The 20,941-nt window shown below is 38.9% G+C and overlaps 2 protein-coding genes across 2 annotated transcripts in view; one reads left to right on the plus strand and one right to left on the minus strand.

Moving 5' to 3' along the window:
* The window catches only part of COL3A1 (collagen type III alpha 1 chain), a 47,545-nt gene extending 41,033 nt beyond the window's left edge, over window positions 1–6,512 (plus strand). The window contains exons 42-52 of the mRNA XM_054278164.1: window positions 489–596; window positions 951–1,004; window positions 1,181–1,288; window positions 1,911–1,964; window positions 2,075–2,182; window positions 3,360–3,413; window positions 3,631–3,738; window positions 4,327–4,609; window positions 5,099–5,286; window positions 5,460–5,702; window positions 6,366–6,512. Coding sequence (XP_054134139.1) covers window positions 489–596; window positions 951–1,004; window positions 1,181–1,288; window positions 1,911–1,964; window positions 2,075–2,182; window positions 3,360–3,413; window positions 3,631–3,738; window positions 4,327–4,609; window positions 5,099–5,286; window positions 5,460–5,702; window positions 6,366–6,512 — 1,455 coding nt within the window. The remainder of the gene's footprint in view (window positions 1–488; window positions 597–950; window positions 1,005–1,180; window positions 1,289–1,910; window positions 1,965–2,074; window positions 2,183–3,359; window positions 3,414–3,630; window positions 3,739–4,326; window positions 4,610–5,098; window positions 5,287–5,459; window positions 5,703–6,365) is intronic.
* Window positions 6,513–18,030: 11,518 nt separating this feature from the next.
* COL5A2 (collagen type V alpha 2 chain) overlaps window positions 18,031–20,941 on the minus strand; it is a 95,873-nt gene continuing 92,962 nt past the window's right edge. Inside the window, exons 53-54 of the mRNA XM_054277647.1 lie at window positions 19,622–19,846; window positions 18,031–18,798 (exon numbers count right to left, since the gene is read on the minus strand). Coding sequence (XP_054133622.1) covers window positions 18,652–18,798; window positions 19,622–19,846 — 372 coding nt within the window. The 3' untranslated portion in view covers window positions 18,031–18,651. The remainder of the gene's footprint in view (window positions 18,799–19,621; window positions 19,847–20,941) is intronic.

The raw sequence follows: 20,941 nt of genomic DNA on the forward strand, positions 1-20,941 counted from the left end.
TAACCTCTGCTCGGTACAAGATCCAAGTCATAGTCTCACCTACCACTAGTTGTTTACCCTTGCTTAATTCTCAATATGTTTCTTGCTTAAATATTATGACTCAAATAGAAAAGTACCCTCACCTCCCTTCAGAAAAGGTAGAGTGAGGCTTGGTTTGTATTTTATCACTAATATAGGGATAGACCAGCATTTTTTGGTTAACAGCTTTGGCCACTGTTTTGGGGCACATAAGAGATAGATCTGTTTATTATTTCTTAGTTGTCAGTTAATGAGGAACATTCAATGGCCTTGCAGGAATGTTACCAGCAATGAAAAGAAACAAGTTTGGCCAAGTTTCTACCTCTTGTTTTGTGTATTCACAACCAGGAAAGCCACATTGGCCTTCATTAGGTCTCCTTCAAAATCCCTGCATAGTTAATAAGATGCAAAATGCACTAGTATCTCCTAAAAACATTATCTGCAATGGAATCCTTTCTCTTTTTGTTCAGGGTGAAGATGGCAAACCAGGCACCAATGGTATCCCAGGAGAACGCGGTGCTCCGGGTCCCCAAGGTCCTATTGGACAAAGAGGCTTACCTGGAGAGCCTGGCAGAGATGTGAGTGGATGGGATTTCCTTGCCACCTTGTGAGTTACAAATGGGAGCTTCTGGGGACAAATATGCTTTAAGATTCACAAGGCAGGGGCCTGGGCAGATTCTGCCCTCCTGTAAGATGTGGCCTCCAGTCCCTGCTATCCCATTCCCTGCCTGCAGACATCATCTGTCTCGCTTGGAACTGCACTGCCTACAAAATAATGCAGGTCTTACAGGTCTTTTAGGAGCCACTCCACCTCCAGGAACTCTTTTCTCTTGAAAACTCTTTCTTTGATGAGCACTGTTGAAGCTTACTGGGAAACAAGCTGTCTACTGGTCATGCAGTTTGTGAACAAACTGTGCCACTCTGTTTTTCAGGGTAACCCTGGATCTGATGGCTTGCCTGGACGTGATGGATCCCCTGGAGGCAAAGTAAGAAATCCCCAGTATCCTTAGACTGCCCACCAAATGAGACATGAACTACATTAACTACATATGCAATCTATATGCTATGTAATTTGTTCCTTGAACCTTCTGTGCTCCACTGAATATACTCCTTGTATTGAGTTCTATAAAACATGATGTTTATTACTCCTTACTATCTGCAGGGTGACCGTGGTGACAATGGCTCTCCTGGCCCTCCAGGACCCCCTGGCCATCCTGGACCTGCAGGTAATGCTGGTGCACCTGGAAAATCTGGTGAAAGAGGATTTCAGGTAAGACCAAAGTAAATGGATTACTGCTTACTTACATACCCTTCCTAGCCAAAGTCCATTTCATTCAGGAATAGAGAGGAAGTTTTAAAGAGTTTGTTATTGTCAGAGTTTCTTGATATCAAGGACTGATCCTACAAGAATATCCAGAAGAAAGAAATCTCAGAGTTTATGTTCTGACAACTTGAAGAAATTAAGCCCAAAATTAATGTACTCAATAGGATGCCAAAAAGCACATCATCCCACCAGGCCCTGTCCTAATTTCCATCCCATCTTGTGCTCATGCAGCACAAGCAATGTGTTATTTATTTAAACTAAGGGAGTAACTTTGGAAGCCCTCAAGTTATTTCTCAGGAGTGCTGACACCAACACAGTGAGCACCTCACTGAGAGAGGGAAGAAAGGCTGTAGTGCCTGTGTACAGATCAGAGCCTACAGGCAGCTGAGAAAGGCTGACATTGGTACAAAAATGGCTGGGCCAGGATTCTTGCTGATTCTAGTGTGTGTGGAGCTTCCCCTTGTTTCCCAACACCTGCTGGCTGTGAACATAGAGCTTATCTGGAAATAAAGAGATGGGCTAAGCAGTTCCAAGTGATCCACACCTTCTCATTCTTACCATGTCACAGGGTCCACCTGGCCCTCCTGGCTCTACTGGTCCTGCTGGTGCTCGTGGTCCTGCTGTAAGTCATATTTAAAGTATTTGTGATGTTATCCATTCATTATTTCCTGTTATATGGGCAATGCTCTTATCTCCTCCTATCTTCCTTTTATTTCAAATCTACCCTGACAGGGTCCTCAAGGTCCTCGTGGTGATAAAGGTGAACCTGGTGAACGAGGCAGCAATGGCATAAAGGGTCACAGAGGGTTTCCTGGTACCCCTGGTCTCCCTGGTCCTCCTGTGAGTATTTTGCATTGGATTGGGAATCACAGCTGATCTTAGCTTCTGTGTTTAGGCCCCAGGCACCTAATTAACCTTAGATAATTTGATGGGAATCCATGAAAATTTGATTGTCAGATGTTTCACAATCCAGATTCCCTGAATCAGCCTGACATAAGCATAATTATAGATCTGGAAGAAGCTGTTAGGAAGTAAATATGGGTTTACTACAACCCTTTCAATAAAAATTTCTTATATATTCTTTTATAATAAAATCAGGCTATTCCTGATTTAATTAGGAAAGAGAGAAATAGGGGTTGGAATGCCTATGTCTGTTAGAAATCTATCCTAGACAGTCAACTAAAGCTACTCAGAGTCCAAATACATCTCTTCTGCCATGCGTCTTTAATAGAAAGTAATTCTGGGGCAAAATGGGCAGGAAATTGTAAACTACTGAATTCCATACTCTTTCTATCCCTTTCTTACCCTAAAACATGCATTACCATTTGAACACAGCTAAGAGAATAGAAGGGCAAGAATAGAAAGGCATGCCACTGATTTTTATGACCAGGAAATATATAAGAAGGGATTTATTCTAAAGAAAAGTTTGAATAGCCCCCATGATCCAAGTGAGAATCAAGAAACCAAAGCTCACTCAATTAACATACCAAAGATAGCACCAGTACCAACTTATTCAATAAGGCAATAGAACCTGCAGTCTAACATATCACATGAGGAAAAAAAATGATAAATTCTCATTTGATGATAGACAACTTTTAAACAAATGGCTTAGTTCTTTGCACTGCACATGCAAAACAAATCTGTCAATGTATTTGAAATCATGAATGTTTATCAAATTATTTCAATAACATTACTGGTAATATTATTAAAACTGCAGCACTTTGGCTATAGCTACATATTTTTATTAATATTAGGGTTCATCCAAAGCTCATTGGTGTCAGTTGGCTTTCTTGCATTTTGGATAGCACATTTCTATATAAAAACATGTAAGAGAACATTCAATATTTTTTTCTGATTAAAGAATGACCACCATTCTCTCGTGCCTGACATAGCCTTTTTATAAGGGTGTGTTTTGTATAATCTTGAAGACATTTTCAATGTCTTTATTTAAGGCACATGCTGGTAGTTGCAAGATATTACTAGGAGGTGTATGACTGACTTTTCCCTTTTTTTTTAGGGTCCCCTGGGTCCACAAGGTGCAATTGGAGGTCCAGGAGCTTCAGGTGCAAGGGTAAGAAAAACTGCTTACTCAGCCTAACTGCAAGGAAAATTCAGCCTGTTCAGTTAATAGAGACATAGATACAGACATAAATTTTAATTTGCCATCTTAACAGACAGCAGCTGAAGAAAGAAAAAACACCTGAGAAATCATACAGAAATATTTGAAATACCTCACAATGTATTTCTGAATTATCTGATAAACTATTCTGTGTCCTTCATTGTTCTAGGGTCCCCCAGGCCCAGCTGGGCCACCTGGAAAAGATGGAACCAGTGGCTACCCAGGTCCAATTGGTCCTCCCGGCCCCCGCGGTACCAGAGGCGAAAGCGGCCCTGCCGTAAGTAAATGGTGCAAAATCACACAGGAAATCTTTGGGAACATTCATGAAACAGAGGATGCTCAGCTCTAAATAGCTCTCTCAGGAACTCTCAATTAATGGACAAGATTTGTGGCAGGAGGTTATTTAGCTGCCAAGGCAAAATCCAAAGCCATGAAGCTCGTTTGCAGTTTGGTGGTCTCAGCTGACCACTGTCTTTTCTGCAAACAATGGAATCTCCTCCTCTCAGTTTCCTTTTGGGTCTGAGAAGCCATGGAATGGGGTTCCTAGACTGCTCTAGGGAGGCCAGAGCTGCAAAGTGTCACTATCACAGTCACCTGCTAAAGCCAAGAAATGGTCATTCTCTGGATTTTAGTGGAAAGGGTTCCTTCTCAAAGCCCACATATAAAGATGGTCAAACTTGACAAAGTGAAGGGGAAAAAAATACAATTTTAAGAAAATAAAGGCCTGGAAAATCTATTAAACAGATGTTTATACATCTGTTTAATTAATGAATAAGTAAACTATATATTTGTGTAAGAATTTTCATTTTTTTAAGACTACGGCCCACACAGACTTCTAGTTTTAACCTGTTCACTATTTTTTTAGGGTCCACCAGGGCAGCCTGGTCTTCCTGGTCCTGCTGGACCTCCTGGCCCATGTTGTGGTGGTGGTGCAGCTGCCCTGGGTGCTGGTGAGAAAGGTCCAGTTTCCTATGGGTATGAGTACCGAGATGAGCCCAAGGAGAATGATATCAATCTGGGTGACATCATCTCTTCAATGAAATCCATTAACAACCAGATTGAAAACATCATTAGTCCCGATGGGTCACGGAAGAATCCAGCTCGCAACTGCCGAGACCTGAAATTCTGCCATCCCGAGCTCAAGAGTGGTATGTTTAGATTTTATTTTCACCAGTGGTAGCAGGTCTTAGGCATTGTTTTGGTTTTCTGGTTTTTCTAACTTGAGAATTCAAATGCAGAAATCTTCCAAAAAAATTTTACTTTTTTTCAAACAAATGTGATGAAAAAGATGATAAATGTAAAACCTATTTTAAACATAATTAACTATGCATTTACACAGAATATATATTTGACTTCAACTCCACTCATGTCTTTAAAATTGAACATATGTTTAAACCATTTTAGGGGAAAAAGAAAAACATTACAAGCTATAAATTTATTCCAAATTTCATTTCCCTTAAAGGATTCATATTAACTCAGTATCTTTTTATATAATCTTATTTTCTGTGGCATCTCTTCTGTCAAAATTAGTAAATTTCCTGATTTGGCTCAGAAATCTGTCATAGAAATAAGGTCATCATGCAGTCAGTTTCTTCTCCAAATATATTAAGCCCCTTAACATTTTCCATTATCTCTAGGAGAGTACTGGGTTGATCCTAACCAAGGCTGCAAGATGGATGCTATTAAAGTCTACTGCAATATGGAAACTGGTGAGACCTGCCTCAATGCTAACCCCAGGACTGTACCAAGGAAAAACTGGTGGACCAGTGGAAACAGTGGAAAGAAACATGTTTGGTTTGGAGAGTCTATGAATGGAGGCTTCCAGGTGAGAAATGAGCACAGTTAACAGCCCAGACTGTGCATACTAAAACATACACAACACACTAAAAATAATTCTAAATTAAACTGAATGAGACAATTAGTTTGTGAAAAATTCCTGATGTAGACTGAGCCTAGACATGATTGAACAAACGCTGTGCCTATGTTGGTACTCTGCAGTTCAGCTATGGAGATCCTGAGCTCCCAGAGGATGTCTCTGAAGTTCAGCTGGCCTTCCTGCGCATCCTCTCCAGCCGTGCCTCCCAGAACATCACCTACCACTGCAAGAACAGCATTGCCTACATGGACCACGACAGTGGCAATGTTAAAAAAGCTCTGAAACTCATGAGCTCTACAGAAAGTGAGATCAAGGCTGAAGGAAACAGCAAATTCACATATGCTGTTCTGGAAGATGGCTGCACTGTAAGTAAACAGAAATTTAGTGCTGTAGTTAATGAATAATTCCCTCTAGATGACTAGACCCATAATAAAGGAAGAGAGGTTTGCATGGCCTGGGTAAGGAAAAGACAGAGCTACAGCTAGTAGGGGGAACCTAGATTCTGTGCACCACAAGTGCAATTCCTGCAGCAACTGTAGGAAGTGAGGCGCACTTCCATTTAAATCTGTGCTTTATAGATATCTCCTTGCTTTAGAGTCAATGTCAGGGAAGTCAGTCACCAAGTTTTCATCCATCCCCTGTCAACTCTAAAACTAGTCATACCAAACCATGGCTATATGGTTGAAGCCATGGGCTGCAGTTATGGGAAGGGGCAAACACAGTCATTTTGCAGATCTAACATTGCATCCCTGCAGCAGAAAGTTCTGGAGGGGAGCAGGAACATCCCTGAGTGTGCAGGTCTGACAGCACCTGCAGCCTTTTCAGTAACAAATGGACAACTCAAACACTCTCCATGAGTTCTCCCTCTTGGGGTCATTTCTACAGAGACAGCAACCAGTCTCCAACAGGCTGAGAGGATTTGTTATTGCAGAAAAAGGAAATCTGAAATCTGATAAGCTGTGGGATGACTGCCATGTAGGCCAGCACTCGTGTCTCTAACAATTTTTCTTTTCTGTTTAACTTCACAGAAACACACTGGTGAGTGGGGTAAAACAGTTTTCGAATACAGGACGCGCAAGACCATGAGGTTGCCGGTGGTTGATATTGCACCATTAGATATTGGTGGTCCTGATCAGGAATTTGGCGTGGACATTGGCCCAGTCTGCTTCTTATAAATCAAAGATCCTGCTTTTTCTGAAACCCCAGCAAACAGATTCACACTCCAACTGTGCTCCTTTGTTTCAGCCTTGTCAGCTAGTACAGGTGCCCATCTGTATCCCAGTTATTTATTAACAAAATTTCTGGGGGAAAAATCAATTTGATATCAAGGGTTGGTTTGGGTTTTTTTTTTTTTGCTATTACACAAAATACAGTACAAATGCTTTTTTTTTTGCTCTATTTTTTTTACCGAATTCCATCTTCGAAACATGTCTCCGTGGTGCTATAATGAAACTTCAACACTTAATAAAACAACACTGTGTTCTATTAGTTGAATGTTAGCCAATTTACAAAGCACTGATTGCTCCCAGTACCAAAGTTTACCCTTCTTTCAAGATGCAGTCCATAAAGCTAGAATGACCTCCCTGTTTCAACTACCTCAACATGGACAGAAACTGGGATGTGTCTGATGAGTCAAACCAAAAAGCAATCAATTCAATCAAAATGCATGGGACCCAGTGGTCAATTCCGGGGATTCATTTGGTACAAAATTGTTTATTTCTGTACTGATTAGCTGTGAAAGGTACAGTTTATCTTAAGAGTTTAATACCTTAATGTCAGTAGTCACCATAATTTTATTGTTGGATTGTATTCTCTTGTCAAAGGTGCTTCTCTACTTTCCTGTCATTGCTGGTCAAGACCACTAAAATTAGGGAAGTGTAAAAGACTAATATGATGGTGCTAATGTATTTTTCACTCCTAACTCTGCAAGTCAGGGTTATTGACTTGCTCAAAAAAGCAAAAAGTTAAAGGATTTAAAGCAATTGTAAATGTCTCCTGTCAAAGATTGTCATTGGCATGTCATAGTTGAGAGTTTTCTCCCTTCACTCTGTAAAAGTCAATAAAGATGCAAAATTGTGAATTTCTTCTGTCACATTAACACATTTATAGTGTTGAAGGTTAACCATCTTTGTAAGCTTTTATATGGTTGTTGGTCTATTCCTTACAGAGACACATAATAAAATATCTTAATAAAATTTCTTGTTGTTTCATAAAACTGACTTTCTTTTTTAATTTTACCTTTTGTGCCTTCATTGAAACCAATTAACAAGACAGGACACAACTCTGGTACCGCTATGATTTTTCAAAGCTCAGTTCCTCTGTTTTGAAGGAAACCTGGTAATCCTAAGGGATGCAGTTTATGGTGTACTAGTATGAAATTTTCTCTTTCTTGCTTTTTCTACTCCTCTGCATCCAGCAGCTCACATTTGCAAGCACAGGGGGCTTCTCTATCAGCAGGGATTCAGAAAGCATCACCCAAAGCAGGGCCCATGCACCAAGGCAGGTCAGTTTGGAGAAAATAGAAGATCTTAACCTCCCCTAATCCAAGAAACCTGCCTCAGTCTGAATAACCAGGCAGTCACAGGCTACCAGCCTTTTGGAGGCACCTTAGACAAAGGCTTAAGGTTCCCACAAGGCAGGCCAGAAGCACCAGCCTTTTGAAAAAGCTTTTTATGGCCAATGGGGCTGTACAACTCAGTCATCCCCAGATCCTAGCAAAAATTTAAGGAGCAACAGTGACCACAATAACATTTAGGGAGCAACAGTAGTTTGGCAGTGACTAAGCTTGAGGCCAGAATAAGGAACTAAACAGCACCACGGAGCCCAGGCCAGGAAAGCTCTCCCATAGCCAAATGCTGAAAATGCCCCTCAGGTTTCCCATGAAGCAAGGGCAGAGCCTGTCCCTACATCAATATTGCACAGGACCATTAAAGATACTCTAAAACAAGATCAGATAACAAAAGTTAGGGATTTAAAAAAAAAAAAATCAAGTTCTTAAAAGTTCTCATTAAGAATATGGGTCATGCATCCTCAGAGAATGCTTTCTGATTAGCCCAAGCAGGAAAAATGAGCCAATAAATCCTGGTTTTTACAAAATCTCACCAGATTTGGGACTGAGCCAAGACACTGTCCTGCTTTGGCACTGTAAATTTGGACATGCTCACACAGAAGGAAAACAGTGAGGCTCTGGGGAGGCCCTGACAGCACAAATGCAGCATCACCACAGACATGACTGTACTTAATGCAGCATATAACAGCAGTTCCAACAATTCATAGTAAGTACTGGCTCATGCAGGAAACCTCCTCATTTGATGGTGAAAATAAACTACTGTGTATGGAAAATGCAAGTTACATGTACAAAATAATATTAATTTGACATCAATTACATGGTAGGAAGCCTTTGATTGGAGTTTTAAATAAACAGCTAGTAAGAATGCTGGCTGGTGGAAAGCTGCATTGGAAACACCTGTTCTTATTTGCCATGGCAGAATAGAAGAAAATAACCTTTGCACCCCCCAGTGCTACTGGGGCTGGGAACAATGACTCAACACTAAAACTCAAACTTTGGGGGCTGCTTTCTAAAGCTCACACACTCATCAAGTCTTCCATTAATGATGTCTGCTAATGAAAGTTGATTTTCTGGAACATTTGTAGAAAGCACAAAGAAACAACCAAGGCCACCACAAAACATTTACTTGATATAAAAGCCTTCATTTTTTTCAGAGCCACTAAGTAGGCTGCCATGGCTGCCACATATCTGTACTTTTATATCACCACATTACCATTTGGGGAAAACAAGAAAAAATCAACAATAACAACCACAAATATACCAAAAAACAAAAACAAAAACAAAAACAAAAAAACCCACTCAAAAAAAAGGCCAAATAAAAACCCAATAAAAAAAATCCAACTTACCAAACAAGCAGACAAACTAAACCCTGCCACAAAAAATTGCCTGAATCATACCAAGACTGCAAAGTATCACTGATTTAGGTTTCAATATTGCCTTGAAACTTCACCTTTCCAATTACTTACAGCTCATCACCTGAAAGTGCAGCTCATTTGCAGGACACCAGAGCTTTTTCTTCTGTTGGAGTCCATGGCACAGGGACTATTTCAACAACTCCTTTCTAAACTTTTTAAATTGAGATTATATTTAAAGCACTCCAAAAAACGGCAGAAATCCAGCAAACCCTTCTCCAACAGAAGGGCTTTGCTATCTAATTAGACCCTACTTGTTAACAAATTGTAAACACCTGTGACTCATTCCTCACCCGGTGTCCTCTTCATTGGCTTGTGGGAAAAGCAGATTTCCTTTTGCTGTTCCTAAAGATATTGTCCAATTCCTCACAGAAATGTCAACAGCTTCACAGGAAAGCTGGTCTGTTGTTTGAGGTGCTCCCTTTGTGCACACAAATTCTCCCTTGGGGCAGGGTTTAGCACAGGTGATTCTCAGCTGTAATTCAGCACAGTCTTCAGGTTTCTTTCATATTTATTTCATACATTAAAAAGCATTACCTCTGATTTTCACACAGGCTGAATTTCTGAATTTACAGCAGGTAAAATAGGCAGGTGAAAAACAGTCTAAATGTTCTGGTATTCAGATAACAATTCTGCCCATGCAGGCTCCTTGTGGATATTCTGAACTCTGCAGCACCTGACTGAAATCATACCCTTCAACAAAACCTTTAAACTCACAACAAGCTAACTGTGGTGCACTGGACACAATAATCCAAGATTATACATTTCTTTCTAGCATAAACACACCAGTTAGACAAAAACATCTATGGACTCCCAGTTTCTCTGGCATTTTCTACTTCAGCCATTGAATTGCTGAATGTTACCCTTTGTCATGATTTTAAAACTATAATATCAACATTGAATCATTTTATTATATATAAATATTTTACTATACGTTTTACTGTATATTTTTACTGTATATTTACTATATATTTTTGTATTTACTATATACTTTACTATATATATTTTATTTATATACTTTACTATATATTTTACTATAATTTTCAGCCACGAAAATGATTTTTAACCTATAATACCATTATAATTTTTAACAACTTTTTTTAAAACTATAAATCATTATTTTTAAACTATAATACCAACATTGTCTAACTATAATTTTATTATATTTTACAATGTATTTTACTATCTAATTTTATTATATATGTATTTTACTATATATTTACTATATTTTCTTTATATTTACTATATACTTTACTATATATTTTTACTATATATTTTATTATATTTATATATTTTACTCTATATTTTACTATAATTTTCAGCCATTGAATTGCTGATTGTTACCCTTTATCATGATTTATAAACTATAATACCAACACTGTCTAACTATCATTTTTACCTTGTTTTTCCTATGATATTTGTATACTTGCAGGGAATCTTTTTTTCCTTGATTAGCATTTCTAAATTTTCATTTAGTTTAACTTTTCCTTCTGCAACTGCTTTATCCTCTATCTTCCTGGAATCGTCTCTCAGCAAGACCAAGTGCCTTGTGAATATTAAATCCCCAGTATAGCCTCAAGTTCCTGAAAAAATTAATTAAAATATCCATAGATTATGAGTCTAATAGCTACTATGCTCAGTCTCAGGCAGCTAAAGGGGAGCCCTAGGAGCCCTCACCCTACAGTAGGAGAAAAAAATCATAGTTTTTTGCTCTTAATCCATCTTTAGACTTTTTACTTGCCTCCATAGAGGGAAAAACCCATAAAAATAAAACTTTTCTTCCTAGTTAGTCTAAAACTGAGGTGCATAAATCCAAAACTGTGGGGTAAACAAAGCCTCTCACCCAGAGAGGGCTGAAGCCACAAATTCCCTGTTTGCCTTCCTTACATTTTAAGCCTCCAGAACTGCTCAGTATAAACTGATCTGGATGAAAACACCAGCACCTGCTTTCAAGCATTTAAATTTCAAGCTGACATGGAGAAAAGAAGAAAATATTGTAGTCCACATAGTTGAAAGAGAGGGACCAAGCTGAATGAGAGGCAGAAAAAAACAAGCAAAGAAGCTGCCCACACAGAAATGAGACTGATAGAAGAAATCTCTAATTCTGATCTACAGCTCCTCATTCTGTCACACCAGCTGATCTCAGTTACTTCACAGCACCATATTCCCATGGCTCTCTGAGAGAAGAAAAGAAACATGAGGAAAAAGCCTTTCCTCAAGGAGTTTTTCAGGACATATCAATGACTTTAAAATATCACTAATTTAGCCTTTGCTATTACCTTGGAACTTTGCCTTTCCAGTTAACTGCAAGTTGTCATCTGAGGGTGGAGCTCTTTTGTAGGACACCAGAGCCTTTCTTCCAGTAAACGTGGATATCCTGTTGTCTGTGGCACAGGGACTACTGCAACATCCCATTTTGTTGTTTTTTTACAAAAATTATGTGTAAAAACTCTAGAACACCGCAAGAATCCAGCCAGCCTTTGTCTAAGTGAAAAATTTTGCTAGCTGATCAGGCCCTAATTGCAACCAAATTGTAAACACCTGTAACTCAGTGTGTTACACCCTCAGCCTCCCCTGGGAGAGAGGCAAGGCTTCTCCCTGGTCACCATGGCTGGCAGCTGCTGTAAATCCCCACCAAGTCCCCTCTCCCAGCCATAATTTGGCACCGAAAGCCAGGCCAGGGTAAAGCAGCACTTAGAGTGGACTCATGATGGTTTCTGGATTTGAGCAGCTGCCAGGAATTTCTTCTGGAAGCTGGCAAAGTGTCAATACCTTTCCCTCCTAAAACAAAAGAAATCAACTTTTACATAAGCATTGGGTGCAATTTGCAACCCTTCTTTTGTTGTGGTTTCAGATAAATAGTATTAAGCCTCTGTTTGCAGGCAGCAACCTGGAGGAAGAGCTGTCTACATGAATTTTGAATTAGTAAAGGAGAAACTTCTCCCCAACACTTTGCCATGCTATGGCTGTCCTGATACCTTCACTAGGAAAATGTAAGGTCCATTATTCCTTGTCAGGTGCATGTTATTCATACAGACTGGAAAAAGGTGTTCTGTTGGAGGACTGGTTATTATTTATGGCAATAAGACAGCATTACTGTAGTCATTAAATTTGAATATGTTTCTTAATAATACAGATTTCATACTCGTTTCAACCAAGACCAAAAGCCTGATGGCTCAGTGAAATATCCAGTTCTTTGCACCAGAGAAGAAGCTGGGTTTGGCAAACTCCATACTTAAACCAAGTGCCTCTCTTCTGGAAATTTAATGAAATACATAATGTTGCAAATATCTTAAGCTACAGTAATGTATGAATTTTTTTCATCGTGATCTAATATTTTAATTCAACGTGTGCTTGTAATCAGATGTCCTCAACTACCTCAACTATATCTTGTTATGATCTTAAAAAAAAATCTGTACATACTTCTGTTTGACATGCTAGAAGAGAAAGATATTTTGCAGGTTTTAGGATTTGGGAGATGAAGAGATGCTTTCTATGTTTTTGCCTACCTGTTTATTGGGAGGAAGCAAAAACTAGCTCACACTACACCGTGGGATTGCTGTTTGGGGATGGACGAAGTCCACCAGAGCAAAATCCTGGTGGGTCTTGTCTTCCCAACTGCTCTTTATCCTGCAATAGATTCACCCTAGAGTGTTGTCTAGAAAGACTGACTGTAACCCACACTGTTTCCCCATCACAGCAGCCCCTCTGGCTTGAGGTGGCTCCTTCTGAGAAAGCCACTGATTCTTTTTTAATTTTTTTTATTTTTAATCCTGCAGTCTTATCTGGCAAATCTATGCTTATCCAAACTTTCTCTTCTTTCAGTATACCCCTTAGCCATGGACATCTCTAGATTAAAATTCAAGTTTTATTGTTGAGTCCACATCCACTGAGAAGGCAGTCATTGGAAGGTCATTCCTTGAGGCATTGGAGTTGTGCTTTCTGTGAGGTTTTGTGAATATCCCTATTGTAACTTGCATTTCAGCTTCACTGTATTTGTTATAACATCTCCAAGGTACCTAGAAAAGTCTGCTCACTCCTCAGTTTGGGTGCATCTGTAAAGCAGGGATCAAATTCCTAGCAGGAAATGGCTGACTTGATATGTGTCAGCTGCAACAAAGTTCATTTTCTTCCCAGTACTGCCTTGGGATTTGGATGACAATCTTGCTGCTAACAGGCTGCTGCTGCTGCTGAGCAGTGCTTACATGGAGGCTCTGTCAGCTTCTCACATTGCCCTGCCAGCACAGGGAGCTGGGAGGGGACAGCCAGGACAGCTGATCTCACCTGATCCAAGGGACATTCCAGGCCACATGGAGTCATCCTCACACATAAATCTGTGGTGGAAGCTGGCCAGGGCCACTGCTCAGGAACAGGCTGGCTGTAGGTCACTGGGGGGTGAGCAACTGCGTTCTATCCAACTGTTTTGTATATTAAAATTCTTTTGTTATTACCATTATTTTCTTTTCCTTTTCTGTCATCCAATTAATCTTGTATTTTCTTTACCCCCCCAGTTCTTCTCGCTGCTCGACTGAGGGGGCTGAGGACTAGGCAAGTGTCTGTCTGGTGTTTAGGGGCTGGGTAAAACAGCAATATGGCAGAAAGAAATGCTCAGACTTTCTCTGATTTTTGTGTAGAGTCACACAACTAGTTCCTCAGAGGGCAGAGGCTCAATTACAGTGGTGGCTCCTGCAGTCATCACCATCTTCTGTCATTGTCATGTTCTTTTGTGGCAGGGAAGATTGTACCATACCAAACATGCAGAAATATTTCACTGAATTTCTAGAATTGTAGTTATGTTCTTTTGTTATATTTGGTTGAATTTGCATCACACTCTTTTCACTCAGTTGGCTGAGGCCAAAAATCAGTTCTGTGATGCTTTGGCAGATGTGAATTTGCTTGGTTGTTTTTTTCTTTTTCTCTGCACAATCATCCCTGAATAATGCTGCAGCCTTTTCTGGAGGATGGACAGCAGTATCTCAATCAAGTAACAAATTACTAATTTTGCAACAGAAACATTTGATAGTGTACCACTCTCTGATACTGAGAACATAACCAAACTTAAGCCAGAGCTTATAGAAAGATGGCTTCTAACTCCACCAGCAAGCAAATGAGAATGAGCCCAAAATAAACAAGGGGGAGGGAGTTAAACATGGACTCTTTAGCATCCTGCCCAAACTAGTGTTGCCTGATGTCTTTGTACTTTTCCAGACCTTCCCCCAGCAAAGGATAAAACATGTAATGCTTTATCACAGTAGACAGATCAGCAATCAAGCTCTCTGGTGTTGTGCAATACCATAAAACTTCTCACTTGTAATATTTGCACCACTCTGCTCAGGCTCCCCTGAGCTCTGCACATCCCATTGGTTCTCATATTGTGCCCTTTCTTTTCTAGCTTTTAGAAAAAGCAAAAATTACTTTTTTTCCTCTTTTACTGATCCTGAAGATGTTTTCCAGTAATTGCCTCACAGGAATGAGCAGCAAATTCACAATAAAATTTGTCTATGGGTCTACAGCTTCTAAGGCATTTATATTTCAGCTATTGAACTGCTGATTTAGTTTTACCTTTTCTCATGATTTTTGAAACCATCTAATGCTCTAATTTTTGCCTTTTTTTCTCTGTGATATTTGCATACTTGCAGGGAATCTTTTTTCCTTCATTAGCATTTCTACATTTCCATTTAGTTTTGCTTTTCCTTTTGCAATTGTTTTACTCTTTCTGGAATCCTCTTTTAGTCAGAAAAGTATTGCCCAGAGAGTATTAAACCTTCAGTATAGGCTGGATTTCCTGAAAAATTAATTAAAATATTCATAGGTTATGTGAGTGTTTACCAGCTCAATTACTATGCTCAGTCTCAGGCAGTTATAGGAGATAAAAGAAAGCCATAGGGGCTCTTATTCTACAACAATAAGAAAAACAGGGCTTCTCTTTTTAGACTCTTTACTTGCCTTTGCAGAGAAGAAAAATCTTCCATTTTCTTGCTGATTTGTGGACTTTGGCTGTGTTGTTTCTAGCTGTAACGCCATGACATTTTCTTTGTTACATCTCTGTGTTGCTTGGTACATTCTTCCACTGCATGTAGTACTGCTGGTGCTCTCCAGAACCTTTTTAGTGCTGAAAACTTTGAGCTGGTTATTTATCCTAGCCACAAGGAGCTAGCAGAAGGCAGGGAAGCAGTTTGAGAATATAATGTCTAGATGAGCTTTTAATGAGTGGTTGCCAAACAAATATTGCACTACTGCTTTTGAGAAACCAAGAGAAGGTTTTGTCTATGCTGGCAGTCCTGGAATTTGTTTCTCCCTGAGGACAGCTTGGTTAAGGAAAACAGAACCAACTCTCATTACTCAAATTTAATTTAAATTCAGTGTCTGATACTGTATTATTGTAATCACTCTATATTATTTTAATCACTCTGAAGTGCCTTTTTGCTATCATTTTTGAAGTTATTTGTCACTAAGGCAGAACTTCACTAAGTGTTATAGCTGACATTTACTTAATGCTACTTCATAAACTACAAATTATTAGCTCATTCACAAAATTAAAGCTGTATTACATGAGGCTATGCCATGTTTCCTGGATAAGAAAATGCCCCCTACACACTTTTTTGTTTTTTCCTTCCTAATATGATTCTACAATACTTTGAGGAATGCAAAACCAGGGAATGAGGTGCAATATCTATGTATGCTCTAAACAGAGTCAAGAGAAGAGAAAAGCATGTCCAACCACTTGCATTAGAGACTTCTCAGTTAACTACCTGAGAGCTTGCACTTCAGAGCAGACTTTCCTTTGGTGATTCTCCAGCCCTGGTTTTTGCAGAATATTACCTCACATGGCTCTCTAGTTACAGCTCTTTTCCAGTGCTCAAAGCGCCTGGCTGAGGAAATACTGCACACTTCATATGGAGATAGAGATGCAAAGAGACACTTGAAAAGAAAAGAAAAGGTATTTTTCATAATCAAATAATCTTCTCCTTCCACAACCTTACAAACTACTTATATTAAACGTGGATTAGTATACTTGATTAAAATTAGAGATTAAAACTAATTACAAACATAAACCTGTCCTCCAAATGTTATTCATTTTGGACATGTGGATAAATGTGCTGTAGAGATATAAAACACAGCCACCTTTGCTCAACCATACTGCATCAAGCCTTCACACTGCAGCTTGAAATTAACATTATCTAAAAGTTCTCTAGGAGCCAGTATGGTAAGTTAACCCCTGTTAACTTACATATTTATAGAAATAGTTCATATTTATAGAAATAGTTCACATATTTATAGAAATTATTTCATGCCAGTAAGAAAGAAATCATGAAGTCCCTTCATGGGCAGTAAAAGCCAACAGATAACATCAGCATGAACCTATTCACTTCCCAGCCCTTACCTCCCCTGCAGGGAAACATGTTTGGAAAACCTGGAAACCTGCAAAGCTCCTGCCCCTAGAGAAAGGGGAAAGGGAAGTTGTTGCCTGCTTCACTACGAATGTAACTTTATGTCTTGTCCAGAAACTGTCTCCTCTTAGTGTTAACTCCCATTGCCACTAGGAATTGGCCAAATCACATTTCACTCTTGAATTAAAATTCTCTCTGGAGTCTCAAACAATATTATCTATGTGTATTTTCTAGGCCTCCTGATTTCCTTCATACAACTGACACCTATCTGTAAAAGCTGACACAATAGGTACTTTACAAATATTCCTATACTCCTGTCTTCAAAATATTTCACAATGCCTTGCAAAGGATTTATGCAAACAGCAACCAAACAACAATAAGTACTTCTATTTTTAATTTCCTGGGAATGAACTGATATGGAATGAACACACTGGAAGGAGTTTTACAAAAAGGAAACCACTTACATAGCGAGAAGCATGTATTTAATTAAATGCTTTGCAAAGATACATGAATAAAGCTATGTGCATGACTTTCTTTAGGGAGAGCCCCAGCTGTTTATTTTTTTTTTTAAGGAACAAACAAAAAAACGTGGAGAGCACAGATGCAGTAAAGAAACAAAAAAACCTAAGTAAGTTTGTACCCACATACTTTTACAAAATAAAGCATGTTGGAGGTACAAAACATTCTATATGCTGAATGACCAACAATTAAATGCACTGTAACATTGTTCTCTCAAACACTGCAAGCCTAACAGCTAAGCTCTGAACATGACATTGACAGCAGGCATCTTTATTTCATCAGCCTTCTACAGAGTCATTTAGCACCATCACTTTGTTGCTTTTATTTTTGCCCTGCCTATCTCCTATCTTGAAATAACAACAGAAGCATAGCACCTTTTAATACCTAAAAGAAAACCAGGAATATTAATTGCATCCCAACTTCCAGAGATGAGGTAGCTCATGCTAAGAAATGATGGAATTTTTCTGCCTTGACCACTCAAGGCCAGCAAGTCAAATTACTGGTGATGCATGTCTGGATGTCAGCTAAAACCAAGGAATTTCTAAACTTTCTTTATTAGCAATTGGTCTGGTATACATGTGAATGGTCTGCAACATACAGAAATTGGCACCATATATAAGACATCTGAATAATTTGATATGTAATGGCTTCTTAGATGGGCAAATATTGGAAAATCAACAAGTCTTGGGTTTAAGACATATTTTGAAGATTAAGGATAATTTAATGGAATTACACAGATACATTGTGAGAAGTGAAATCTAGCCTTAAAAGTTAAGATATGGGACACCCCTACTCATATTTACCCCAGTAATATTTTTACTTCATAAATTAACCATGGCTATGGATCACTCTTCTGAGCAGACTTACATAGAAAAGTGCAAGAAAAACAATGCCAAATTAAGATGATCTTGTCTGAAGAGATTTTCTTCTACAAAAGACACAGCTTTCTGTGAAGGGCAACCACAGGAACACAAACTGGGGTACAGGGAGCAGGTATGATTGAAATACAGCCAACGGTTCACAAAAGTGCTCTACTTTTCTGTTATTCAGTACACATCAAAGCAAAAGAAATAATCATTAGAACTTTTACATAGATCCATATTAAATCTATCTATTTTGAATATCTGGAAATGTCAGAATAATTCGAAACAAAATTGAGGAAAAGGATTCATATTACTTTTTGAAGGTTGTCATCAATCCTCTTAAAATTGTACTAAACAATTGGTTTCAATCATTGGAAACAGAAGGTTTGTAAGTAAAATAAATATTCAAAAGGAGGCTGGGCATTTAGAAAGAGCTGTATATACAATGCTGATCCAATATCAGCCATTACTTCAAGAGTCTCAGGATTAACTTCAATCAGTCTAAGTTCATGTTTAACTGCTGCTGTTGCTGGGTAGTGTGTTATATTCCCCCCTTGCTCTTACACAAAGCAAACTGGCCCAATTTCAATTCCAAATTCCTGGTCGGTACTGCCAATGTCCACTGGTGCGATATCGATGATGGGTAAGCGCGCCACGTTCTGCGTTCTGTACTCAAAAACTGTCTTGCCCACATTCCCATTACGTTTCTGGAGGAAAAAGAAGGGGGGAAAAAATTACAAATTAGGTCAGGGCTCTGTTAAAACCAGCCTGAAGTGCAACTGCTGAGTCAGTTGTCTGATTGTTCAGGAGGGTGTCACTGCACCTTTGCTAAGTAACACTGAGCAATGCTGTCTGCACTGCACCTGGGTTATTTTGAAATGTCTCTAATGAGCAGATCTATCAGACTGACACATCAGGGCTGATTATTCTCTTATGCTATGAAATTCCTCTCTACTTGTTCATATTGTGTGCCTTCACCCATAATTGTGGGCTTACGTTAAAGCACAGAGAGTACTTAACTTTTTTCAGGTGCAGGACTAGATTTAGGAATATTTGCCAGTATGCTGGTCTTGGCTGAAACTGCCAAGTTTCTGAAAAGTCTACAACTTTCTGTTTTCTGTGCTCACCACAAAATTTTAGGGAGAGTTTTCCTTTCCAGCTCAGTGAATTTCCTCCACAGTACTGCTGCAATAATCTTGCCCATCTAGCAGACAAAAGTTTGTGGTTATGTCACCAGTTTGTATGATTCCACTCAGCTCAGAGCTAAACAAGTACTGGGAAATGCAAAATGCCAAGATGTGTATCTCAGTATGCTCACTAAGAAGGAATTTATAAATAGCCACTAAATAGTGCAGACTTTTATTATGTGAAGCTAGAATTATAACAAAATCCATGTTTGATCAGTTATGTCTACAATTCATTACAAAATCCTGCAGAATTTTAATTATTTCCCTGTGTGGGTGTTTTCTCTAATTCAAGAGAGAATTGAAAATGTTCAAAAGTCCTTTTGGGCAAAGCCCCCAAACTTACAGAGCAGCTGTCGTGCAGAACAGTGTATCTGAAGCGGCTGTTTCCCTCTGCCTTGATCTCCAGGTCATTGGCCCCTTTCAGAATCACAGCTTTCTTCAGGTTCTTTGTCTGGTCATCCAGGTACCCAACACTGTTTTTGCAAAGGTAGGTGATGTTCTGGGAGGCTTCCTTGGACAGGAGGCGCAGGAATGTCATCTGAGTGACAGCTGTATCCCCGTACACGAACTTTGGAGATAAAGAAATAGGTCAATTAACAGGACACTGAAATTAAGTGTTGGTGAATTTAGAGATATCTGCCATTATTGTCATCTTTCAGACATGACCAGTATGAGCCCTATCACATGAAATCTAAGAGTGGTTTCTTTTGTAATTTGCCACCAGCTGAGGACAAAGAAATTTAGACATTCTGTAACAGGGAGAATTTTGGAGAATTTTGATCATAATTCTCTGCAACTGCACAAGTGAGAGGAAGTTGGGCCTCCACAGATAATGCCAAGCTTTGGAATGAATTCTGCCCATTTCTGAAAGGGATTCTTACATATGGAATAATGCATTAGAGTAACCTTGAAGCAGGTAAGAAACATCAAGCACAGAAACCTCTTTTACAATGAACCTGATATATTACCAATTTAATAACTTGTTTTCTGTAGGGTTGGTATTGTATCTAGAAGCAGAACAAACAAAGTTTGACTATATGGGCCTTATAAACTAATCAATTGGCACACGAGTTTGACAAATGTTTCATGAAGTGTCAGTGTTTCTGACACTGACACTGTCAGTGAAAAACAAGCAATTTTTCTACAAGTACAACAAATTCTAAAATTCCTGAGATTTTTTTACCCTGTTCATGTAGGTTCCATTTTACTCATGTTTTATGAATCATTGCGACATAAAATACAACAGTCAAGAAAGATTAAAAGTTTATACATTTCACTGAAACCAGTGAAGAGAAAATCTTATTCACTGGTACTGTCACAATGTATAAAGAGTGGTACCTCTGTTTAGTAATCTTGGACACATTTATTATTTAGAATCCATAAGGAGTGTGTTTGACTATTGCATAGCTCATACTATCAGTTACCAAATCTGACAGTGTTTCAAAAATACTGATATATTCTTTTTTAGTGTTCCTGAGGATAATTTGTTCTTCTAAAGAACAACTGCCTTGCAAACCCCCCCTGTGTAGCTCTGCAGGCAGCTCAACATCAACTGGGATGTGTTAGGTCATGGCAAAGCTTCCTGAATTTAGTAATAAATAAAAGCATCTCAAAAAAGCAAACAAAAAAACTAGCTGTTCTCACTGTTAACATTCTGAACTGC

This window comes from Melozone crissalis, unplaced genomic scaffold (genome assembly GCF_028551555.1).
Source record: "Melozone crissalis strain CALT ecotype California unplaced genomic scaffold, PUWL_Pcris_2 ptg000023l_1, whole genome shotgun sequence".
Lineage (NCBI taxonomy): Eukaryota > Metazoa > Chordata > Aves > Passeriformes > Passerellidae > Melozone > Melozone crissalis.